Genomic DNA, 24,992 nt, shown 5'->3' with positions numbered 1-24,992 from the left:
TGTCTTCTTTGCTCCAGGCTTTCCCGCAGGTCTCAGCAGTCTGAAGGGTGGGATTCCTGATGGCCAGTCTCACCAGTAAAGATGGAAACAAACGAAAGCCTCAGTCCTTTATCACCAGGTTCCTGTCCCCATCAACAGCAGGGCTATATTTTCCCTAGTCTTCCTTTTGCTGCTGCACGCTGTATTGTTGCACTTTACATCCCATACCAGATTCAACTCCAAGAGAGCTTTGGATTTCCTAACCTATCCTGCATATTCAGACAGTGTCTCTATGTTGCTCCTGGGGCATCTGACCCTGCTTTCACCTCCTATATCCTTCCTTTTTATGACCGAGTTGAATCAGAAGCTCCCTGTTTATACCATACAAGTTTTATTAATGTGATGAAGAAGCCTTGATGTGACATATAGTGCCACAGCTCAAGAACAGATTTAATAAATGCATCCGTTTCTCACTGGCACTCTAAACTCTTCCTCCTGTATCTTCTGTCCCAGCATCTCCTCATCTTCAATATCCTGAAGCGTCACATATACATATATTTTAATTGTTCCTTCAAAACTTTTTAGCTTCAGAAGTCCCTTGCCAAGATTCAGACAGGCACAAACTGTTTCAGAGGTACAATGTTTTATTAGAAAAACAAAGAGAAAGATGTGCAGCTTGGGTAAGGTGAATGTAAAGAAGTGTCAGGGAGGAAGATCTCAAGGTAATTTAATTCCATTTTTATTTCTAAGCTGTGCTCAAATGTTCTAAATAATAAAAAGAATTCAGTTTGGACCAGCAGAAATATATACACATGCATATACAGTTGATATACTGCCGAGAGGCTGTAATACAATCAAAGCAAGTATGTCCTAATATTTCTAACATGCCCAAGCATCAAGACTAAGAAGGGTTTTCAATAGCTAGATTTAAATCACAGTGAAAAATATTGAGGCAGAATGTCAACAATTTTGGAAATACGTGGGCTCATAATTCTACCAGCAATCACATATTACTGCTCAAATCCCAGATTTTACTGAGGATCAGGTACCCTGGCTCTGATGGGGCACACCAGGCAGCAGAAAGAGCCGTTGCAGTCTAGGTCAAGTCTCCCTCTGCAGTAACTACAATGAGAACACAAGCCCAGCGCCTTCAGGCTAACCACCCGGATTGCATCCAGATATCAGAGGATGCTTGTATGATGAAAGGGTAGCTCACAAGAGGAGAGGGACAGATGACAAAGATGCACATCAACAACTGTAGGAAATCAGACAAGCAACACCAGAAAATGCAGAACAGAGAAGTGGAAGTCGATAAAGAAGAGACAAAAAGAGATGCCAAGGAAGAAGAGAGATGTGCCTGTTCTATTTGTTCTGTTTTCCTTAATATCTCTAGGTGCAAAGTGCTATTCAAAGGCAGACTATTTAAAGTTAGATGGAGGAATTCAGAAAGGTGCTGTCAAAGAAAACTGCTTTTGAATAAATGTTCTTATTCATACGTGTCAGTGCTATTTAACATGTATTCAACCCAGTGAAGCTCCTCCTTTAATTATGACCTTTATTTTCACGTAAAATTTGCAAATTTGTTATTCTGAGAAATGTCTCTCTCAAAAAGAAATTACAGAATAACACAAAAAGCAAACGGATGTAGCAAAAGAATTAAAAGTCTATTCTCATTCACATTAGTGAATAACAGAGGTCTTTATAATCGTGTTATTTAAATTCTGAATTTCAATACCTGTCCCAGCCAGACTTCAATAATACAATTCCTCATATCTAGACATCAAAAGGCAGCCTAAATTTTGAATATCAAAGAGGGAAATAAAAAAATTAAGGAACAAAATGAGATTCTTACACCAGAGGAATGTTTGGTTCTCTTCCTACAACAGGCATTAAAGGAAATATTGCCAGGAACACACAAAGAAGAGTCCAGATCAATGCTCTTGTCTAAAAGAACAACAACAAACAAATGGGATTTTTTTTGGAGGTCACATGGACAGACAATTGTCTAATCAGAAAAAAATACTTCAGTGAATTACTAACAGCTACTAGCATCTCCCACAGGCAAAAAAACCCCTGCATCTATCAAGAGTAAAATTAACTGAAGAGCACAGGGCCATTGGTATTACACCACTTTAATAAAGAAAATCTCATTTACACAGCTGTCAAAATCCTATCAAAGACAACGAGAGTTAAAGCTAAGCTTATACTTAAAAGTACTTTTTCAAAGCCTGGCTTTCACAGACGTTGCAGTCACCAGGAAGCTGATAAGTAACCTTATGGAGGAAAGGAATAAAACTAATCTCATCAGAAGTCTGCAGCAGCTAACTAACACCTGCTCTCCGGCAATATGGTAACATTTTCCAGTCTTTGAATCTGAATGCTATTTGATTTAACCACTGTAACTGTTTAAGTAGTTCTCTAAATTCTTTGCTAGGAGGAAAAAACCCAAACCTATCCCAGGTAGTTTATTCTAAACACATTAAAAGCTATATAACTTGAAGTTTTCAAGCTCAAGTCAGATTCAGATTCCTGAAAGGAAATTTTCAGTGCTACAAAACATCTTCTGTGTATAATCAGCTTTAAGACAAGTTACTTGATTACTCAAATAGAATTTTAAAAAAATTTAAACAAACAAATACAAGCCTCCATATGCAAGACTTAGCAATTTTACTCACTTTTTTTTTTTTTAAATTAAAATGTTAACGTTACCCCAGAACTCTAGGTTTTAGGTATCCTGTGAAATAAGAGATGTTTGAATAAACTAATGCAAGAAATGTCTCTTATATTAAAGGTTGTGCAACTTCACATCCATATCTACAAAAGTGAAGCTTTTTCCTAGGAAAAATAATACAGAAAGGTAACTCTGAGGAACAATGTGTGCCAGCTGATTGTAGACAATAATGAATTGAGAAGTGTTTTTCAGTTATCTTCAATTTTTTTTCAATAAATGATCATATTACTTAAATGGTAGCACTTTCACCACCTGTGCATGTCAACACTTACATCACTGACAATTTGATAAATGATGTGCATTTCATATGATTTTAAGTCAATTTTTTTTTAGTTATCAGTAACAACAGAAAACTGATAGCTAACTCATAGCTACCCCAAATTCTTAAGTCATCTTATTACTTATCTTGTATAAGAGATCTATCCATATCATATTAAACTGCCTTGCCTTGCTACATGATGCTTAAAACAGAGATTAGAATAAAGCATAAGTGAACAATAATCTAAAGCAGCATTCCAAAGAGACCAGCTCTAACATCCTAAGATGCAATCAGCTATTAACCTTCATAAATGCTCTTTTTAAAAAAAGCAATACAGTACCTTTGCTTGAACCCACAGCTGCGTGACCACTGGCCAGCCAGCAAAGACAAGAAGACCAACAGTAAGTGTAGAGCGGTAGAAAAAGCTGAAGACCTGATACAAAAGAAAAAATCCAACAGAAGACTGAAAAATAAGCACGTTAATAAAGCTTAAAATTCCCCAAACAGGTAGAATGCTAGCAAATGAGATACCCTGTTGATACATTATGGATAAAATACTTACGAGTATTTCAATTCCCAGTGTACAAACCAAGAAGAATCCTATAGACCGACCAACATGAAGTGACAAGAGATTTGCGGCAAGGCCTTGAATAACTGGAAGTCTGTTCAAAATGATGGAACAAGATAATGATTATTTTAAAAAAACAGAAACGCAGGACTTTACCACTGAAGGGCAAGGAGGGGGTCAGAGCATAAGAAATGTTTCAGGTGTTGCTGATCCTGCCTGCTGTTCAGAAATAAAGCAGGTGATGGCCTGAGGCTCCTTCTGCCCAGCTTTACTTGATATAAAACTTACAATAAAACCCTCCAGGTTTTTCCCTCCCATTTCTGGCACATCATTGCCATTATTTGGACAAGTGTCCGATTATTCTTTATCTAAATTGACTCTGAGTTCATGAACATTTTTGGTTATGCTGTGCTTAATGTCTGTCATAACTGATGAAACATTCAAAGCTTGTGAGAGGAAAAAATCCCCAGTTAGTTTTTCCAGTGTTTTATGAGGCAGCTCATTATCCAGCTGCAGTTGGTCCCACTTTCTCTGAATAATACAGAGTACGGTATCTATAGAATTGCCAGTAGATCAGGTAAGTTACAGGAAATCAGAAGGTTACAAGTATTTTTGGATTTGGCGTAAAAGGAGACCCAAACAAGACAGATTTGTCTCAGTACCAGAGCACAATCTTCAACATGATTAGCGCATGTTCTCCAAAAGCAGCTGGAGTTCAGCGTACCTGACACTTTGCAGGATCAGACTACTTCAAAATTACTGAAGCAAAGGAACAGTCTGTCCCATCTTACAAAAGAAGTCAGCTCCTACAGGTTTTTGCCCAAGATTTTAGCACCCTTTTACTACAGTTCCAAGAGTACTAAAACATTTTGTCTAGGAAAGACATTAATTTATTTTCATTAATAGAAAAAATACCTTCTAGAATAGGCAGCTGTATCAGTCAGGCTGGAAACTATGTCAAGTGAAATATAAACCAGAGTCCTCTGGAATGTCTTAGGAAGGTTAATAAAATTATATCTACATCTTTCTCCCAAACTTATAGGAAAAAAATAATTATCAACAAAAAGGAAGCACAGACCTGGTTTTATAAAAATTTTTTTGTAAAATTTATTCTTTACTTACTCTCTCACAACTGCATACCATACTGGTACTGGCAAGAGACAGTATACGTAGTAAGTCCAAGGACATGTTTGAATCAACAGGAAAAAAGCTATTATCATTCCAACAAAGGCAAAACCGTAGAAAAGAACAGTAGATTCCTGAAAAACAAATGGTTGGACAAACATTCCTGAAACAGCAATAAAATGTTTTAAACTACACACTATTTTGCATTTGTTAGTTACACAGTAAAGCAAATGTTATTTTAACACAGCCACTCAAGCTGTCTTGTACCTATTTACACAACTCTGGCTGCTGTTTCCAGCCAGAGGAAAAAAATAAAAAACAACCAACAGTGGGATTTGAAGATCTAATTCTAAGTATGTCTCTACATAAGGTCCTGCAGTAAAATCTGCACAGGCAAGGCACACTTGTACAATCTGGAAGTCCAATGCACGCAGTGTTATTTATGTTCAATGGGTACTTGAAATCCATTGGAAATTAGATACTCTAAGGGTCTTGGGAAAAAGAACTCAAATTTAGATTCTAAGAAAATACTTAGATCGTAACCTTTTGAGTTCAAGTTTACAGCATCAAAACATTTAATGAAAATTCCATTAGCGCATGTTTCTCCCTCTTCCTCCAAACATTTGTAAAAAAATCAATTAAATTAAAAGATAAAGCATTAACTCCTATCAGGAAAATACAAATCTTCAGAATCTAGGGTCAGTTACTGAAGCAGACTTGCAATCAACCTCCCACAGGAAAGACGTCCTTACTCAAATAACCTACAATTCCAAAATACAAGAGGGCTATTGTTCCATAGCACTAAGAGGTTCCCAGCATAGCTAGGACTATTATTATATTTAATCCCAACCTACAACACCAGCTTTAGGCTTTTCTAAAAAGGAAAAATAGATAAATAAAGATATGAGATTAGAACATTCTCCCTACCATGTACTCAAAGAAACATGTTCTCAGACTGAGAAAACTTTAAGGAGGAACCTCAAAGAAAGAAAGGAAATATTTAAAATGGGCAATCTCTGCCAGGTAGGCTAGTCCTTAATCATCACGTAGCAGCAACCTCTTGTTTGTGCAAGGAGGAGTACTGAACAGTCACTCTGCATCTGCCTTTCACTTGGTCACTGAACTACTCTTCCTTATTTAGGGACATTCAATTATTAGAATTACTGCTAAGGGAAGATTATGTACAAATTTTAAACAAAGGCAGCTTCAGTGACTGAGCAGTCTTTAGTGTATTCTGTAGGTAATGACTGAAGACACGGCTCTATATGAACGTCTGTTTCTTTGAAGGAGTTATATAGACAGATATGTGACTATGTTAAATATGCTGAGAAGCAAAAGACATTCAATTCAAAAAGACATTCACATAAACAGGTTAACATTTTTTCTCCCCTCCTCATAACTGACATACAACTGCCTTGATCTAAACTGACAGCAAATGCAAGTTCCAAATGATTTTTTAAATAGAATTTATGCTGATACTCCATTAAAGAAAAAAAGTGTCACATACAAAGCTGACCTAATGCAATTTGGTTTTATTGGTTTTATTAGTTTTAAATTTTATATTTGCTGACATATAGAAAGAATGAATATGCATAGATATGATATGCACACAATATAATTTATCATTGAATGAGTAAGCACATACAATCAATATTTCATTCTGTATAGAGACATAAATATTAGAGTCCAATAAAGTTGGTCATGCACTCAAAACAGAAACCAGATTTGCATTTGCTGTGGTTGTTTAAAAATAGATTAAAAGGTTAGGCTGCTTGCTAAGCAAAACACCACACTACTCTAAAAGAAAAAGAATATTCATATGCAGGATAAGCAGCCAAAAACTTTTGAAGATGATAGATACAGGATATGCAGTTTCATTTTTCAGAGGCTCCTTTCAGATTTTATAAGGCTATGCTTTGCAGAAGACTATTTGTCAATGGTAGATTGGTTTCTCAGCAAAATTCTTTAAGCAGCTCCAATATTAGGTATAATCCAAATAACTTCCATAGTTGAAGCACTAGCCTCACACCGCGATTCCCTAAGTATTTAGGAACACTAAAAAAGGTTTCTACAGAAAAAGGCCTCTTACTAAAACTGAGGAAAGAAAGTCTATAAACAAAGAACTAAGAAGCCCAATTATTTTTCTGCCAGTGTGACTAGCATAAAATTTGTCTTCAACAAGCAAAATCAATATACCAAATGAGAATGTGATGTCAACTAAAAATGTGAAGATTTTGCTTAATTTTGTTACTAATATGCCTGATATTCCATCTATTTATTGTAACTGTTTTGTCCATATCTAACACAACTTGTATCTTGGATTATTTCTTCTCAGTTATTTGATTAAAGAAAACGTAAATCATGTAGTACAGCACTTATGAATATTTTCCATTTCTATTTTGTTTGATCATTTTCATTTAAGGCCAAGACTATCTCATTTCAGTGAGTAGTAAAAACCTCAAGATAGCATGATAGGAATTTTCTCAGATTAATATAGTGAAGCCAGTAAAGATACTAAGTGAGTGCTCACTCTCCTCTATATTACCAAATGAAACAATTCCTTTTATTCTGAAACAAATTCTTGAAGTTTGGGAGCTTTCCCCCCCACACACACACACACAGACACCTCCACAAGGCTTTAATCCTTCTCTATTGAAATGCTAGCTTTTTGCCTGTTCAGCTTTTTGAGGTATCTCTTTTCCTGATGAATGACTGAAAGTAAATTAATTTCCCATGGTTTTGTACTTTGTGAAAAATCAAGCCATGATATCTTGTCAAAAAGAGCTTCCTTCATCTTTGACATCTACTGTTGCACCCTTCCAAATCACACAGAGCAAGAAAGCAAGCTGACCTGTGAAACCACAGCTCACCTTTCTATTAAAACAGGTTATATGTTTTAAAAATGCCATGATTGGACTGCACAGCTTCTGAAAACTGACATCACCATGTCAAAGAGGACAGGAATAAAATAAATTACACGCTCATGTTTTGGGGGCCCTACAGTAAAGAACAAAAATCAAAATGGAACCTTGAAGTCTGTATTCTTCCAAATAAGTATTATTACAACAGACTGCTGACTTACTACAAATAATGCCGAAAACTGACTTCTGTTTAAAGACAGATCCTCGAATAGTTTTAAATCCTTGTGTATGCTTACACTTGCATTAGCACCTAGTAAAATGCAAAGCTATAGGAAGGAAGAAACTGAGAAAGCAGTATTGCATACTCAGACTTACACAGCTTAGGAATACTGATCCTAATAAATGGACCAAACAGTAACACTATGTAGGATTACATTAGCTAGACAACTCCACAGCTTGCCAGTTTCCACATGTAGTCAAAAGAAGTGGAAAGTGTGCAATTTGTCCTGGACAGAGAGACTGAGCACACACGTAATGCTGAAAACTGATAGAAAAAAAATTCATTGCATTTTTGTGACCTACCTTATTATGAGTCTGGACAGTCTTGGTCAAATTGGTATGAGTCTTGATAATCACCAAAACCACGTAAGTTGTCCAGCCCACAAAACTCGTTGCAATACTTAGACCCAGGAACAATCTATCATAAGTATGGTAATACGACAAGCCTTCCAGAGAAAGGTTAATCAAGGTTTTGCACAGAGATACCTAGAGGCAGACAGACAAAACATACAAGCAACAGTTTAGAACAGTGTAGAGCTCCGTTCCCCATACTGACCTAACAGGAGCTCAAGCAATTCCGCCACTCCAGGCACGCGCATCTTCTCTGCACTCAGGTATACTGCTGTGGCCAGCACCAACTGCTGGCAAACACACTGCTTTGGACTGCTGCTGGACATAAAGTCAGCCATCACTTGGCTCCTTCACCATCTTCCCTGGCCGTGACAGTGGTCAGATGGTGAAAGCTACACAGATAGCACACCTTGAACATGACTGCACACCACATTGTTTCCCACAAGCATTTGACCATCTTTATATATTTTTATATATATATATATATAAATTACAGTATAAGTGACCCCCAAAAACCCCAGTCATGTGCTTCTGAAGGGTTACAACGTTTACACAGGAAGACAACTATGGATGCACCTGAAACACTGTCACACTCCACAGCCTGAAATACCCCCTCTTGCTGGTGTTTGATGTCCTCCACTTCAGTACTACCTGATATCCCCAGCTTTCTGCCTAAGCACCAGAGGTGAATTAAGAGACTGAAGCAGAGCCCCAGTTTCATTCACAAAGCAGCTGCTTGGGGCTCAGGATGCAAATCATCTGGACACAAGAAGGGCTGTACGTGTACGTAGTTTAATCACGGGTCCCCTTACTTAGTACCTCCACTGGGGAGACACCATGATAAAGACAGTGGGCTTTCCCATCATCAGTGTCTTTCCTTACACAGAGGTGGGCTGACCCCTGTGATTTACCCAAAAATGGGAAGCTCAGCTGTGTAATTTGTGGTCACAGAAGATTCTCTGGTGATTAAAAGATCTGTAAGGTAGAGTATAATAAGAAGTCGAACATGTGAGACAATGGTTCTTCATATGTCCAGGTATCTAGGTGGGACTTAGAAAAAAATAACAGAAAAAGATGTGTCAGCTACAGAAGAGAACAAAAGTCTGCCAATGAGCAAACTCATCCAAAATCACATCATTGCTGAGGATAACAATTATGCATATTTGCAATACAAAGAGCTGTGGAGTTGAGGAGGCAAAGATTCATCTATACTTCAACAGTTGGTAAGGCACCGACCTTTCTGCGATGTGATATAGGAAGGTGAGGATAACCAGGGCACAAGCCCTCTGTTAGTGATCCAAGAGTGAACTTGAACACATAGGGCACTCAAGTGAACAAGGGGTAAAATCTATACACAACCAGCAACACAAACTTGCAGATTCTACTGCTGAAATGTATAAAATATCTCCTATAAGTAAATGTGTGACAGTCAAACAGTAGTATGAGGAGACTAAAAAGAAAACCTGCTCCCACAGCAAAACAGATCCATTGATTTGAACTGGGCTATTTCCAATTTACAATGAGGTAAATAAAAAGGCATGAGGTATAAAATAGACTCAGCTGTCCTGTGCATAAAATAGTAATTTATTACCTTGAGAAACATATTAGGGAAAAAGAAAAGCTGAACCCCAACATATAACGGAATTATTCTTTGATGCATCTGGCAGGTTAAATGCAATCAAACATATTCAACTTTTTCATGTAGTTTTTAACACAAAAGTCAGTGACCAAACTAAACCTGTTAAAATGAAAGACGACTTTGTATCATTTAGCTCTACAAATTATTTCTGTGAATGTCAGAATACAAGCACTGGTGTACTACACCCATCGAGTACCCTGTTACGCAGTGAGTGGTAGCAAATGCTTAGGAAAGTAATACTGGAACTGGGAAGCACAGAACGATTTCACATATGACTTCCAGTCTCTGACAAACTGAAATGTGAAATTAAAAACAAGAACAGCTGGTTCAGGTAAAAGAAGAAAATAAAGCACGGTCTAGCTGGTGGAGCAAGACATCGTACTTTTTTTCATGCCACTAGCAGCCTAAGAAGTGTGAACAAGAGCTACATTCCACAGTTTCTCTCTCAATTTACCCTTATCTACAGTGGAAAATAAAAACATACGCTGTGTGTTAGTATACTATGGAACGGTAACAAGCAGTTTAAGCAGCATGAGAAAAAAATACAGCAAGCCAGTATTATTCATTAGAATTGATGTCAAAATGAAAAATCTTATATTTACAGTGGGATTTTGTGTTAGAGATGTGCATCATAAGTAAAGAAAAAAGTTTTATTTTCCCATTTCATTTCAAGTCAAGCAAATTAAATATTTACATATAATAGAAGTTTCTGTAAGAAGTTTCTAGAAGACATATAGCAAAAACAGACTTACCGCTTGATCGTACTTCTGCTGCTCAATATATAGTCTTGCTTTCTTTAAAAAGTTGATCTGTTCAGAATCAGAAAGTGCTCTGCACAACAATATAAAGAGATAACATTTCTTTTCACAATCAGAGGAAAAGCAGAAAAAAATAACTTTGTAATAAACAAATTACTCTGGAATGAAACATACAAAATATTCTGAAGTTTATTAGAGGTAATTAGGTAATTGGAACTAATCCATTCCTCTACATTTATCTTCACACTTCTGTTAACACTGCTGTTGTCTAACTTATCCCAAGACTGTTGCATTAAGAGACATTTATGTAGGTGTTCCCATCTAATACTGCTGAAAGTCATCTCGCTTGTGCATTACTATTGACCATCACTCTGGACAAGAAGCACTGCACATAAAATAATTAAGCAATTTAACTGATTTGATAAATGACTGTAAGCAGTTCATAAGGCTGTCAGCATAGGATGAATTGTACAGGTTCCACACTAACAGTAAATGATGCCTAACAATCTTCTCTTGAAAAATAAGCTTGTCTCCTGTTCCACAGGGAGTTGTTAGCAGAGTCCCCAGAGCAGGGGATAATGCAGTTACCTGGCTACACCAAGGTCAGTGATAAAAATCTCTTTCATATTAATGAATTTGATGATCAACCTAAAGAATTGCTACAATTCTTCCCTTACAGAAAGTAGCAACGCAGAGAAACAAGCCAGTCAACCAACCTCCACCAAAGGGAGAAGAAGCCATTTTTCCTGTACTACTTTTTTTTCCAAGGAAGACAGCACGCCAGGGGATCCCAGGCTTACCTTGGGCAAGTTATAAGCCACAACACAGTTACTGTCACTCTAGGCACGGTCACAACTTTCTGATAGCTGATGAACAGTTTTCCTTTACGCCTTCCACAACACCGCTGTAACACAGCACCATCTGCTCAGCATCCCCAGCACATGATGCCCCACCACCACCATCGCTTCCCTCACACACGCTCCTTCACACGCCTCATACACAACCACCAACTTCATGTCTCAGGCTGTGCCAAATCAGGACCAGCCCTGGGGTCTCCTATTATTTAAAATCAAAAGGAATCACCTGAGCGGTCACTCAGCTGAACCACAGGGGCATGGCTTGATCTCAGGCAACTACAGCATGGAAATGCTCGTTCCTGCAGTTCCCAAACACTTGGGAACCACTTCTGCCTACAACCCAGAGGCAGCTGATACATCAACAATACATATAATCTTTTAAGCCCTGAAACATATTAAAAGGATTCTGTGCCTGAACAGCATGAATTTTTATTAATAACAACATCCTGGCGTATTTTGACACTGTTTCCTTGAGTTCAGAACACAGCAATATTATAGAAAAGTCTTCTAAAAACATTGGATAATAGCAGCGGCAATGTGTCTTTCTTTTGAAGAAGAGTACATGAAATAACAGTATTAAAAAATGTTTGATTCTCTTCAATCTAGAAAAGAATCAATGGATGGTATCTATAAACAGGTAGGAAGAGAGTGGTCCTGTCAAAAATGAAGGAAGAAAAAGATGATGACAAGGCGATGGTGTTTGATCACCTTAACTTTGGGTGATGAACAGAGGATTTTAAAAAACAGAGCTGAAAAATAACAGAGTGAATGTTGGTTGTTCCTGTGCTGTCATGACACGTCCCTATGAGAGGCAACCTTACAGCTCCACAGACCAAGGGCTACAACCATGCAGCCAGCAAGTGCACCCCGAGGCTGATGATGACTCAAATTAGAATCAATTCTTCAAGTAGGTGAACCAGAGCCAAGTACTGTCACCAGGAAACCTCAAACCCTCAAGTTTGCTAATTTTTTTGGCAGAGGAAAGGGATCAAAACACCAAACCAAAGGGGGAGTTTTCACCATGTTGTGGAGATCAATGAGGACAAAAAAGTATCTTAGTTTTTCAGAAAGGATTTTAAAAAATTGGGAATAAATACTAAGCAGCTTTATTTAGAACTTAAATACACCCAAGATGTTCCTGTGCTCACTGTCCCATTTTTACTGTTTTACACATACTATTTTCTGTGGATTTTATTCTTGTCACACTCAAAGCAAATCTTTACCAGGCTAAAATTATCTTTTGCTTTGTATCTTTAGTCATTTAGCTATAAACTCCTTAATTATCTTTTTACTCTCTATGAATCATTTTATTATTAATGAACAATAGGTTTTACCTATTCCTTCTTAGATGACAGCACCTGGGATCTCTGTACATGGATGGTATAACAGAATAAATGGGGTTTTTAAACAGTAAGGCTTCAGTAAGTCAAATGCAGGAGGCAATTATTTCATCAAATGAGGTTACCATTAGCAGGTGCATTGTTAATTTTCAATAGCTAATACCGTACCACAAATTTTACCTTACTTCCTTATCCATGTTTTTCAAGATGCTGAATTTACAATTGGCTACAGATTGTTTTTGCAAAATTTATGAATTCCACCAGAAACTAATGACTGTTCATATATAACCATATCAAAATGCAAATGCCATCCTGAATGCAAGGGCTAATCATCATCTTAAGGTATTTCTTGTACCTGTATTAAGCAAGAAACCTCAAAGAAGTGAACAGAGAAATTTTTATACCTCAGACTAGAAAAAAAGAGAGTTACCAAATACGCTGGTTATCTCTTGGTTAGGCAATGGGTATAGTTTGCCATAAGCAGTTTATCACCCACTGAGGACTAATTCACTTCCTAAAGCTGACACAGTAGACAGGAGATTTAAAAAGAGCCCCTTGCTAGGTGTAGCAGTAAGAGTAAAAAGACAAAGCTGAGCCATGAGAAGCAGAAAGTTGCCTAAAGAAAGAAACCAGGAACTTTAGAAATGGTGATTCTATAAAACCTACAAGACTCACCAAACAACAAAATCACAAGGAAAATTTCAATCTGAGAAGCTGAAACACAAACTATTCTTGGTACCACTTAAAATTTAACTTAAATTCATTTAAAAGTTATGAACACAAGACAGGTAGTGTTAGAAATTAATAAACTGATCAGTTATTTCCCTCTGGTTTAGTATGCAACATGCTAGAGGCAATACTAGTGTGGCACTTAATGCACACATCCATGCAATTAGTATTAATAGTAATGAAGCGAATTTACATTATTAGAAAGATGCTGAACTCTATAAAGAAAACTAAGGTGTGTATGTACAAGCTCTCCTCAGCTATCCATCACCAAAATTCAATCCTACCAAATTCCGGATGAATACTCTTGTCTAGTAAAATCACAAGTATTTTTCCATTGCACAAAAATACCTGTCCTGTTAATTAATAAACATACACAAAGAGAACTGTCAGAGTTCTGGACTCTGTCCACACAGTCATTTCTTGAAAGTACTGCAAAACACATGCACCATAAAGTGTAGTACCCTGAGGTTTAACTTAAAAGAAAAACCAAGAGCTCTATGGTCACATATATTATAAACAGACATGCATTCACAGTATCATCAGAATTCCAAAGACTTAAGATTACAATTCCTCACAGAAAACGGTGGTGGTTCAAGTACAGTAATTTCTTTTTCCACGATGGCTATCGGAGATCAACTTTCTCATTCCAGACAGAAATCACAGCTTCATCCATGAATAAATATAATTAATTATGAAAAAAAATAATTGGGCTAATCATGCAAGTGCTTGTTAACTATCCCTTCTGAGATGTTAGCTACCCTTGTCATAAGTATACCTGACAAAATTAATCTTTCCAACACATCATTTACGCTTCATATAAGCTAAGCTATTTGACAGCACTAACAACGAGGCTGTGATGAAGTACGCTCACCACAGCAATGTCAAGGGGACCTCTCCTTGGCCAACGAGACTTGTTTGTCATCACACTACATAAATTACCATCCCCAATGGCATAGGTAGCATGCTGTAGTCACACCACGAAATAAAAATCTTGGAACAGAAGGAGATGGCTTGCAAATAAATCTGTATCCACCACTGCTAATTTCTTAAATGTTATTATGCCCGGTTATTTGGGCAATGATTTATAGTCATTTTATCATACAGCAAAATTTCCAGAATTCTAGTATAAAAAGTAACCCTCTAGGACCTGTAGTAGTTTGATACTTATTATTGCCACCTCATGCACATCTACACCCATCTATCACTGCCTGTTCACACATCACACAAGAAAAGTACTGTGCATCCTACAACCCTTTAGGAGTGGCAAGATTTGAAGAAGACACAGTGATGACTTTTCTATGACCCATATCCAGCAGCAAATCAGAAGCAGCTGCTCAGATTTCAGTCTTCTGACTTTTCATATTGGCTGTTTTGGGGATGGGAAAAAAAGGAACAACTCCTGTCAATGCAAAACTAAAAAAGCTAGAGGTTCAAGGGATGTATATCCTTATCCTCATGACAGTCCTAAGATGAAGCAAGACCATCTGAATAAAGCCTGCTAGATTTGGTATGGATTACTTTCTCCAGAACACCACATAAAAGGCAGACCTTCTCACTTGCTTTGCTATAAATTTTTTAATTCCAAAATCGTTAGTAAAAGAGGCATCAGACTGCCACTGTACAAACAACTCCAGCAACTTCATCTGCCAAAAGGCTGAGCAATCACAGGTTCTTGCCCTCTTCTCCAGAAATAAGAACTCTGGCACCTTAGTGACTTGCAGCCTGAAAGAAATCCCCCAGGTCAACATTGCTCCTCTCGCCACAAAGCTCTTCCACTGGCACCATCCCCCAGAGCAGCCCACGGCTTTGCCACCAACCCACGTCCTCCCACCCCTTGGACACTGAAGGGGGCAGGCACCGGTGCCTCTGCTCTCACCACGGGAGAAAACTGCCAACAGCAGAAGCAGCTGAGCATGTTTAAACTCTGTTGTCACCCATCCCTCTGTGAGAGGGTCATATGAGGCTGGAACGATGGCTTCCAGTCCAGCAACTCTGCAGTCAGCTGAAACGCTCAGTACTTCCAGGATGCACTACTACTGCTTTGATCCACATCACTGCTGCCGGCAAAATATCATCTTGAAAATGCAGATGTAAGACTGGCCTGATGTTTTTGCAGGGCTGCTACTCAGAAGTTACACCAGTAATCGAACAACACTTTTCCAAAACTTTTTTCAGAGTAGAAACAGGTTTCGAAAACACAGTCTCCCATGAGAGCTGCCTTCTTCAAACATTCCCAGCATACAACAGAAGCAGCACCTCAGGAAGCGCCAGGTGGGTAACAGCGAAGTAGACACACAGACCCTGCATTGAACACTATTCGTTTAGCAGAAATATGACTGCATGCTTCTTCCTGCTCCACACCAAATTTATCCCGGTTAGCAACCCATGAGTGCAGAGGCTCGGTATTAATCATAGCACAATCACAAACTAGCCTAATTTTGTCATTCTATCGTTTCTTCTGGAAGTTCAGTGCACAGCCTTGTAGGAGCAGAATGAAATGACAATCTAAAACCTTCCCAGTTCTCCATCAACAACAGAGAATCACCAGAAAATGAATCTAAGTGATGCAAAGTCATGAGTTCATCCAGCAAAACATGGTAAAATCCATCAAATAAATATTTCAAAAATCGGAGTCTGGAACCATGTTTACTTTCTGTTGAACTTGCTGGTGCAGTACAGAGTATGTGATGCTACGGGGGGCAATGATCAGGAAAAAAATGTGTTATGGTTCTACAGACTTTATCACATTACATATTTACATGAACTTTAATAGACAAAGTTGATTTTTCCCATTTGCAAAATGTGTTCAATTCCAGCTCTTTAGATGCGCCTACTCAAAAGAAAGAATTTTTACTGCATCTGCCAAAGACAGACTGAAAACACATACTGCGAGATGTAAAGACAGTCCTTTGCATATGTTTTATTTTCTATCAGAGTGACATTTCAAAGATTGAACAATTTGGTGGGTAACTCAGTGATCCTTAACCTATTTAGATGGCCTGACTTTTAATTGTTTACAAAAATATTTTCAGGTAAGCTACTAAAACAGGCAAGTCCTACAAAACTCAATCTTCATAATTCATAAGCAAGATGCATGCAGTTTACAGATAAAAACATTACAGCGATGTTTTTAGTGTCCTAAAGCTAGTTTGGGGGTTTTTTTGTGTGGTTTGTTTGTTTTTTTTTTTTATTTAAGAAAAGGTACTCCGCAAAAACCTACATTAAAGGTTTTATTATGTCTTCTTATAGCCCAGGACCCTCAATATTCCCTCTCCCAACCTGATCTACTCTTTTCTCCTGCTGTTCCACTGCCAGGAGTTTTCGTTCTGGAGTGTCTAAATTTCAGTGGGTTTCTGTGTTTCTGGATTTTCTGAATACCATGTTAGACTGTCAACCAGTCAATCTAGCTGTAGGGTTGTACTCAGTTATCTTTGCAATGTTTTTGCTTTTAAGAACCATTAAAAAGTGCCACTGCATGTATCGGGCACTCCAAAAGAAAGAAAAGGAGAAAGAAAGTTCCTGGTTTAAGTTTGAGGGTTTTGTTTTTTAAAGTACAATGAAATGAAGGGAGGGGACACACACATCTGCAGACCAAAGACAGCGAAAAGCATCTTTACTGACACATTGCAAAACCCCACACTAGTACATGTATGCTTTTGTATTCAGATTTACAAACATGCAAAGGAGGAAACAGCAGGACGTCAGTGAAACCACTGGAAGTGGTCTGACTGCTAATGGCCTAATCCTGGACTGTCAAGTCCTAGGAATTAAAATAGCATTTTAATTTTCACAAATCAGTGTCCCTGATGCAGCATATTCACATATTCAACAGCAAAGGGCCTTAGGATATTTATGCAAATCCTTTAGATAGCAGAGATGAGAGAGAAAGGAGGGGGGCAAGCTAACTGCCAGCTGCCAGTTCACTGAACAGAGAAACAATTAAGATAACTGGGCTGCACACAGCGGATTTTGCATGCAAACTACTATGGCACGAGCTGCAGACAACCAGAGGCCGGGAGGGAGGAGGTCAGCTCTGAAGCAGTCCCTCGATCCTGCTCCGAGGAACCGAGAAGCTAGGCGCAGGGATCTAGCAGGGGCTGGGGGTTTGCCTGAAGGGCCAGCAGGACACCATGCAGCAGCCTTGGAAAGGGAAACTGCTAAATAGGGAAGAGGGAAACTGCTAAATAGGGAAGATGAAGATCCTGGAAGGAAAGGAAACGCACCATTTTTGAAGTCTGTTCTGTTTTAGTACTGCAGGAGGATGTGCTGACTCTAAACAATGACATACCTATGTAAGTTAACCCTCAACTCTGCAAAATGGGCGATGACTTATGTCATACATCGAGCCAGATCTAGATCTCTGCAGTGTTGTGGCTACGTAGTGTTGTGCCACAGGTCCTCTTCTGCTCCACAATCCAACGTGCCAAACCTAAACCATAGTGACCATTTTGCAACCAGCTGCATCTGGAGCAGGCAGCTTGTGCTGTGTTTGGGCAGGGTACCTCACAACGGGGCCCCACGGCCACTAAAACACATTTGGGCAGGCCCTCCGCACCAGTCCTGACCAGGAGACCATCGTCCATCAAGAAGTCAGTGGTCCACGTGACAATTAACCTGAGTAGGTTAAAAGGCCTGGCCTGTCCAGTGTGGCTTCAGGCTGTGCTACACAAATACCTTGGCTGACGGACAAACCCTTGTAGTAAACCCTTTTGTACTACAAAAGCTTATAGTAACCGAGGAGCCTGCAAGCATCTCCCACTCCATACCAGCGATTATGCTGCCTGCCCACCCTCGTATTTATCTAGAAGCACAGCAGGAAGTTCTCATGTGAACCTCCCTTCTGTTTAACAGTAGAAGTGATCACTAGAGTTGATTTCTTGCAAGAAAATCATATAACAGCTTGAATGACCAAAAAGAGGGAACCTCTCCACAGACAGGATCTGTGCAGCATCATGGGAAAACCCATCTGAGGCTGCACAAATGCAGGGTACCCAGCATCTGAAGGGACATACCATTTACTTGCTATCTATATTCTTATTTCTATCTGATTAAAACAGCTGGTTTATTAAGCTATTTGTTATTGGGCCTCTCTTATCAAGATCCAGAAGGGGCCACGCACTGCCTCTCTTATGCCATGCTTCAGTGCAATCATCCTCTGCCCACGCCATCCCATCACCTGCCTGCATACCCCCACTCACCCTCACTGCATGAAGCCTACAAGTTCCAAGAAAAAGCCAAAATACAAGGAAACGGAGAAATATGCATAAAACTTCTGATACTTTATCTCAGACATTAGCCTCTTAGCTCCTTCTAAAGACCTTACCTACTTGATAGTAAATCCAATTATGCCCAGTCATCCCACGCAGAAGTGTGGGGTAAGCCTTTTATGTACAGACTAAAGGCTCCTGAGCATGCTGCTGAAACTCAAGACCAGTGGGATGCCTGATTTCTAAGAGGATTGAATCCTCCCTGAGTAGCATTTAAGAGAGCGCTTCAGACAAAGCCCATTCAGTGAAAGAGAAAGTGACATTTTTGTCAAAGAACATGCATTTTATAGCACAGGCATTGATTTCTCCCTAAAGAGATAATAATCTACTATACAATCAGTTTTGTGTGGTTTGGTTGTTTTTGTTTATCGCTGTTTGGTTGGTTGGTTTTTTTAATATAAAGCCATTATTTCTATTTGAGCACTTTTGTCTCTTCTACAGCACTGGGTTTTGACTTTTTGTTCACATGTATACATGCAGGTTCCTAAAGCCAAAGGTGGAGGGGAGAGGGCTGCCAGTCTGCCTCTCTGACACCACCAGGCTAAAGGTGCCCATGCTGGCCTGCGCGTACCAGCTGCCCCAGAAGCAGGCTGATGCCTAGATTCCCACCTGATGACACAGTGGGGACTGAAGTGGAGAAAGGAAAAAGCTGGCAGCCTTTCCAGGGTTCCACTAGAGACTGACAGAAGCTGCTGTCCCCTCATTCTTGACCACAGGATAAAGGGGCAGAAATGTCTTCCCAGATAAACCAGTGCTTTCGCTAAATCAAAGTTCCTCTGCAGACACAAAGTATTCTGACAAACGGACAGGGAAAGTAACCACTGTCAGAAATACCCTTCCTTACTGCAGTAGCTTCACTCTTTCCTCCTGACATTCAATCCTTAATGTTTGCTCTTCTAATGCATTACCACATGTATCACAAATATCTCGCATACTACCATTTATTTAAATAAATGCCATTTTATTTAAACAAAACAAGAACAGGATGCTTCAAAGGATATACTATGTATGTTCGCTGACATCTTAAGGAATCCCACCCCACTTAAGGGTGCATCACTTAGCAATCACTTGTTTCACTTTGCTCCAAAATGTCAATTTTATGGAAATACCTATTATTTAAGTCTTGAAAGGCCATCAGACAGAGGGAACAATGTAGTGCTGTACCTCCAGTCATCAGAGAAAGGAAGAAAAGAGAGGTTCTTGTGCACATGGCATTTCTTTGAAGTTGCTGTACATCTTCAAAGACACTCTATGTTACGAAAGAGCCATTTTCTATCATCATGACAAATACAGGATGCGTAATTATGTTGAAAGACTCAATCTACATGATTGATACTTCTTTGCACCAAATTCATGTTTAAAGGAGTTATACCTCAATTCATATTGGAGGGCAAAGGGAGTTACATTTTCATATGGAGAGGGAAAGGCACATTTTTACTTAACAGCTGTACACTGCACATTAAAAATACAGTGACTTTCTACACAACTATGCAAGTTCCAGCTTGATTATACACCAAAAATAAGTATTTGAGATGACTAAAATGCAGCATTCGAACCATGAAGTTACTTTACAAATGCAGCATCAAGATGGTATGGGATTTTTCATATGAGAAGATACAAACTTGACTTTAAATAAGATACTTAAGCTGTTTCCTCCTAAAAAAACTCTTATTGATATAAACTTCAAGACATTCAATATAAAAGCACAGTTAGTGGAAAGCAAGCACTGATTATAATTCAGCTGCTCATCTCTGGGTTTTTTGTACATGGTGGCTCTTAAACTACTGCTCCCTCCTGCCATCCTACTGTGAGGCACCAGAAACTGAACAGCTGGAAGCACAGTCTTCCCTGAAAGTACCGTATACACCAGGCATACACAGAAGGACTCGTGTGCTTTTGTGTAATTTAATATCTTAAATCTCTTGTACCTGTTGAGATAATCAAATTGCATCAACTGGTTAAGAGGATTTTAGTGCAACACTGATGTCCAATCTAGTCACCTTACTACACTGTCCTCCTGCTACTCCTTGTAGGATTACTTTCACAGCCCAGAGATGCCAGCTTTGGGAATGCTTTTACAACAGTAACATCTGGCCCCTTGGCATGCTACTCTTTGAACTGTGCCAGTTTGGCAGTTGCCTTAGGGTCCATCAAATGGTCAGAAAGCTAATAAGATAGTTCACTATTCTGGACATCAGTTTTCCTCAGTCAGCGACCTTCAGATTTGCTCTCACTCCTCCTTCAAAGCATCTGGCATCTTGGTATCTGCTTTTCTTACACATAAAGGTCAAAGAATTGTGCCTATGTCTCAGAATCCTGCTAAGAAAAGCCTCTAATTTTGCTAAGTAAATAATTTTTGAAAACATGTCTTTCATGGCTGGGGAAAAAAAAAAAGGTAGGAAGTGGAAGGAAATGGGAAGGAAACTAATTTCAGACAGCAAATCCCTTCAGGTATCCAACTGGAACTGCAGATAAGCATTCTAATCAAGTATTCGATATCAGTAAGGGCCACTGTTCTGCTCTCGTGCATTCATTCCCCTCGGAGCAGGTTGTGCACCTTGCCTTGCAGAATCAGCAGACACTTGCAGCTGAGTTCTTTCCAAAATGTATTCTCCACAGTTTCATAGGTAGTCTCAAGATATGCTTTTACATAGATTTGTTCCTTGATGAAGGCACTTTGACAAAATGAAAATGGCATTACTGGCAGCCAGACACATCCTTATTAATAGATAGAGCTCTCCAGATTCTAACCTGCATCAAACCTGGTCAAGCAGACACTATTGAAGTTTCTATCACACGTCACAATGATCAGCTCCATCCTCGTCCTCATCATTACACAGCTGACAGATGGATTTCAGCAAAAGATGCAATTTAGATCCAAGCAGGAAAGGCAAATGACTAATGGCCTCCTTCATTTCCTGTCCATTGTGCCAGCCACCCTTCTTCTAGGGATGAGATTCCCCATAGAAATCAGAAGCCTTATATCAATTCAACATACTTTCTCTGTTGCCAACATTGGGTAAATAAGGAGTCAAAATAGGCTTGTTAACTATACACATACATATGTATATGAACTAGCTTAATGCTTTCAGTGCAATATATTCAACATAAAACTTAAACACTGGTTTTTAAGTCATTGCATCTGAAGGTTACGAACAGTTTTCTAGTCACTTGGTAACAAAATACCTGAAATTCAAGCTTGGAAACAGGATTTCCCCCTCAGAATATTAAAACAAACTTTTAAATGGTATTTCTGGCTGAAAAATTAAGTTGAGGTTTTTGTTAATTGCAGTTTCTACAGAACATGTTATTTGTGAACATATTCTCCCCTCCCCAGATAAATATACCTTCAGTAGTAATTGTAGCAACTTCTCTGGAACCAGAATGTCTCAGTCTGAAATTTTAGATTCAGGTTTCTTCTCAAACTGATAACCACATTTCTGTTACATAGACATTATATAATTTAATTTAAATAATTTAAGAAAAGCAGTTCTTGTCTATATCTTTGTTAATTTTCAGGTTATCAAGATACTGAAATATACATAAAATCTATGATGTTCCAAAACAATTATTTTTTTTTTATTATTTCTATGTAACTTGATGGTCTCAAAGCAGTTCAGACATGAATTACACTTCACTAACCTCCAATAAACTAGGAAGGAATAAAGCATTATGCTGGAGCACACATTTTCTGAGCTTCAAGTTACAGATTTCAGGCACCAGAGGGATTAAAAAGGGTGTAAGTCCTTTATACAACTGAAATTAACGAACAGTGGTGGAAGAAGCTATTCGTCTGAATGAAAGAGCAGTGGTGCCTAAGGGAAACACAACACAGAACTGTACTCTGCTGCAGCAGCAGAGAGGGCCAATCATAGATTAACACAAATTAGTGGATAAACCTGCCCTTAAACCTCGGCTGACCAGTCGCAATAGCATATAGCAGAAATGCAATCTCCGTACCATTACCAATTACTCTGAAATGTAACACAGTATTCCAAGAGATCTCTTGCTCCACACACAGGAGAAAGCTGTCACCAAGTCTGCCTTTTTAGCTTCTCCTGAAAAAGGTAAATAAAAGGGTATAGAAGGGTACAGTTACCTACCACCAATAAAAGTGTTACGGTAAAGCCAACAGAAGGGGATACATGCCTTTCCTTCAGTATCTCAGTCTAATTCAGGCAAAATTTGTTTGAAAAACCAATGAGGGTGGCCTTACACTAACGTATCAGAACATGACCTGCAGCTGAAGCTCCGGCTTGTGACTGACACACATTCAGTCACCACCACGAGGAGGAGATACATCTGTAGACAGCTACCTCAGGTTTTCCTTCAGTTCCTGCAAACTGGGACACTAGGAAGTTACTCGTCTGCTTAAAAATAAGTTGGTGTTCCACCATTTCATCCCAGCTATCAGTTACTGGCTAGACAATGCACCTTGGTAGCTTCCCAGACATGGGCCAAGGTTTGAAAGTCAAGGAGAGCTGTGGAGACTAATCAGAACTGGCCAAACTCCCCTCCCACCCAGCACACTGTAGTTGAGTATTTGCATTAATGTCTGACCATCTGTTGTATGCGTCTTTTTCTGTTTTGTTAGAGTGAAGATGCAACATGCAAGCAGAGGCACCTTTTGTATGGTAATTCACACATCCAAGGAATTATTTTGGTTTCATATAAAAAACCTTTCCTGGAAGGACCATTAACCCAAAGTCTGATTCAGAAAACTTTTAAGAATACCTAAAGAAAGTGAAATAGATTTATTTTTGCAATGGACCATACCAAAGTAACATGTTCATACCAAGTTTTAGTCATATTTTCAAAGTAATATGTCTCAGATATTTCCATATTTTATCATATGTTGGATTGTTTGAAAAGAAAGATTCAGTCTGTAAGGCAACAAGTAACACTTAATTTAGCATTAAGAAAAAACACATCCTATTTTACAGAATCAATCTTTCTTGGGGAAAGGTAAAACTGAAATAAGAGCTGTGAAATCAGACTAATAGTCTTTCCCACAGAATCAGAGATGACTGACCATCCCTTCTATATGGCATTTTCGTTCCATACAGATCAGGAAATTCTTTGATAATGCACCTATCATTCTTAATCAGAATTTGATCTAACACACTCATTACGTGTCCAAGATTGACTTGACTTGTGTCTCAGGCTGTCTTGGTCCTTTCCTTTTGAAGAAGCTAGTGGTATAAAAATCACACAGTAAATCTCTGTTCAGAAAAACAGCAATCTTTTTTAGCGATTAAACATACTTCTCAGGAAGAGTTTCAAGTATTTTTTACTACTGCTATGATTTAAAGACCTTAATTAACATCTTTCTACTTCCCAAAGGAAAACAGCTACTCTCTGTGACAAAGCATTTTTGGAGCACTCCACAAACTGAAAGCAGAACTGAACAGTACCAGGTGCACTCATAGCAAAGCTTTCAAAACATTTAGGGCAAATGAAAAAGGAAAAAGCAGCTTTAATTGGATAATACTGAAGGGTGAGCAGGTCAGTAACGGCTCCATACACTAGAACACAGAGCTGGCAGGTACAAAAGTCACTACAGAGACTCCTTCACAGCCCTGGAAACACTACTAGGTAGCACAAATTCTTAAGATTTTGATCTTCTTTTCTGGATGAAAGGCCTTTTGTTTGTTTTTAATTAGAACTTATATCACAGAAGAAACAATTCAGTTCAATGATTATATACATATAAACAAGAACAGATTTTATTTCCTCACCCTACAGGGACTTACATCTCCCAAGGAATTCAAAAGGAACATAGGAAAAAAGAAAAAGTAAGTGAAAACTATTACGCAGTCTCTATATAGCTATATTGTCAAAAAGCTTAGGCAGATAACCCTTAACTGAAAACTAAATGTAAGGAATAGATTTACTTTTTTTTAAAAAAAATCTACTTCTAAAGAGAATTTTTAAGTAGAACTTAACTGCATAGAGTTCTAGTGCAAAGTTTCACAGTCAGATAAACACCATAATTTAAAAAGACTGAATGGACTAATTTCTGTTGTTGTATCTCAGTGAAATACCAAAGTGGTAAGACAAATCAGGTAAAATATATATAGCTGTTAGACACTTACTTGAATGGTGTGAACAGAAATGACAGTGTGGTTTCCTTTTTCTGACTCATCTTAACCTGCATAAAAAACCCCACAACATTAAACCATTATATGCAAGTTGCAATAAGACTAAAAAATGTATCAGGAATTAAACTAAAAACTACAGAGAAGTTAT

The 24,992-nt window shown here is 38.5% G+C and overlaps 1 protein-coding gene and 1 pseudogene across 4 annotated transcripts in view; one reads left to right on the top strand and one right to left on the bottom strand.

Annotated features, from left to right (window-relative positions):
- Window positions 1-24,992, bottom strand: part of PIGN (phosphatidylinositol glycan anchor biosynthesis class N) — a 106,636-nt gene that overhangs the window by 34,416 nt on the left and 47,228 nt on the right. For all 4 annotated transcript variants that reach the window (XR_005826868.1, XM_040586652.1, XM_040586654.1 and 1 more), the window contains 7 exons: window positions 24,839-24,894; window positions 10,545-10,623; window positions 8,106-8,288; window positions 4,660-4,796; window positions 3,532-3,631; window positions 3,310-3,402; window positions 1,832-1,923 (listed from right to left, as the gene is read on the bottom strand). Coding sequence is in view for 3 of the 4 variants with exons in the window: in XM_040586652.1 (XP_040442586.1) it covers window positions 1,832-1,923; window positions 3,310-3,402; window positions 3,532-3,631; window positions 4,660-4,796; window positions 8,106-8,288; window positions 10,545-10,623; window positions 24,839-24,894 (740 nt within the window). In the remaining variant the exon portion in view is untranslated. The remainder of the gene's footprint in view (window positions 1-1,831; window positions 1,924-3,309; window positions 3,403-3,531; window positions 3,632-4,659; window positions 4,797-8,105; window positions 8,289-10,544; window positions 10,624-24,838; window positions 24,895-24,992) is intronic.
- On the top strand, window positions 8,969-9,116 carry LOC121085939 (annotated as a pseudogene).

This window comes from Falco naumanni, chromosome 3 (genome assembly GCF_017639655.2).
Source record: "Falco naumanni isolate bFalNau1 chromosome 3, bFalNau1.pat, whole genome shotgun sequence".
In the NCBI taxonomy this organism is placed as follows: domain Eukaryota; kingdom Metazoa; phylum Chordata; class Aves; order Falconiformes; family Falconidae; genus Falco; species Falco naumanni.
This window is presented reverse-complemented; position numbering and strand designations above follow the sequence as displayed.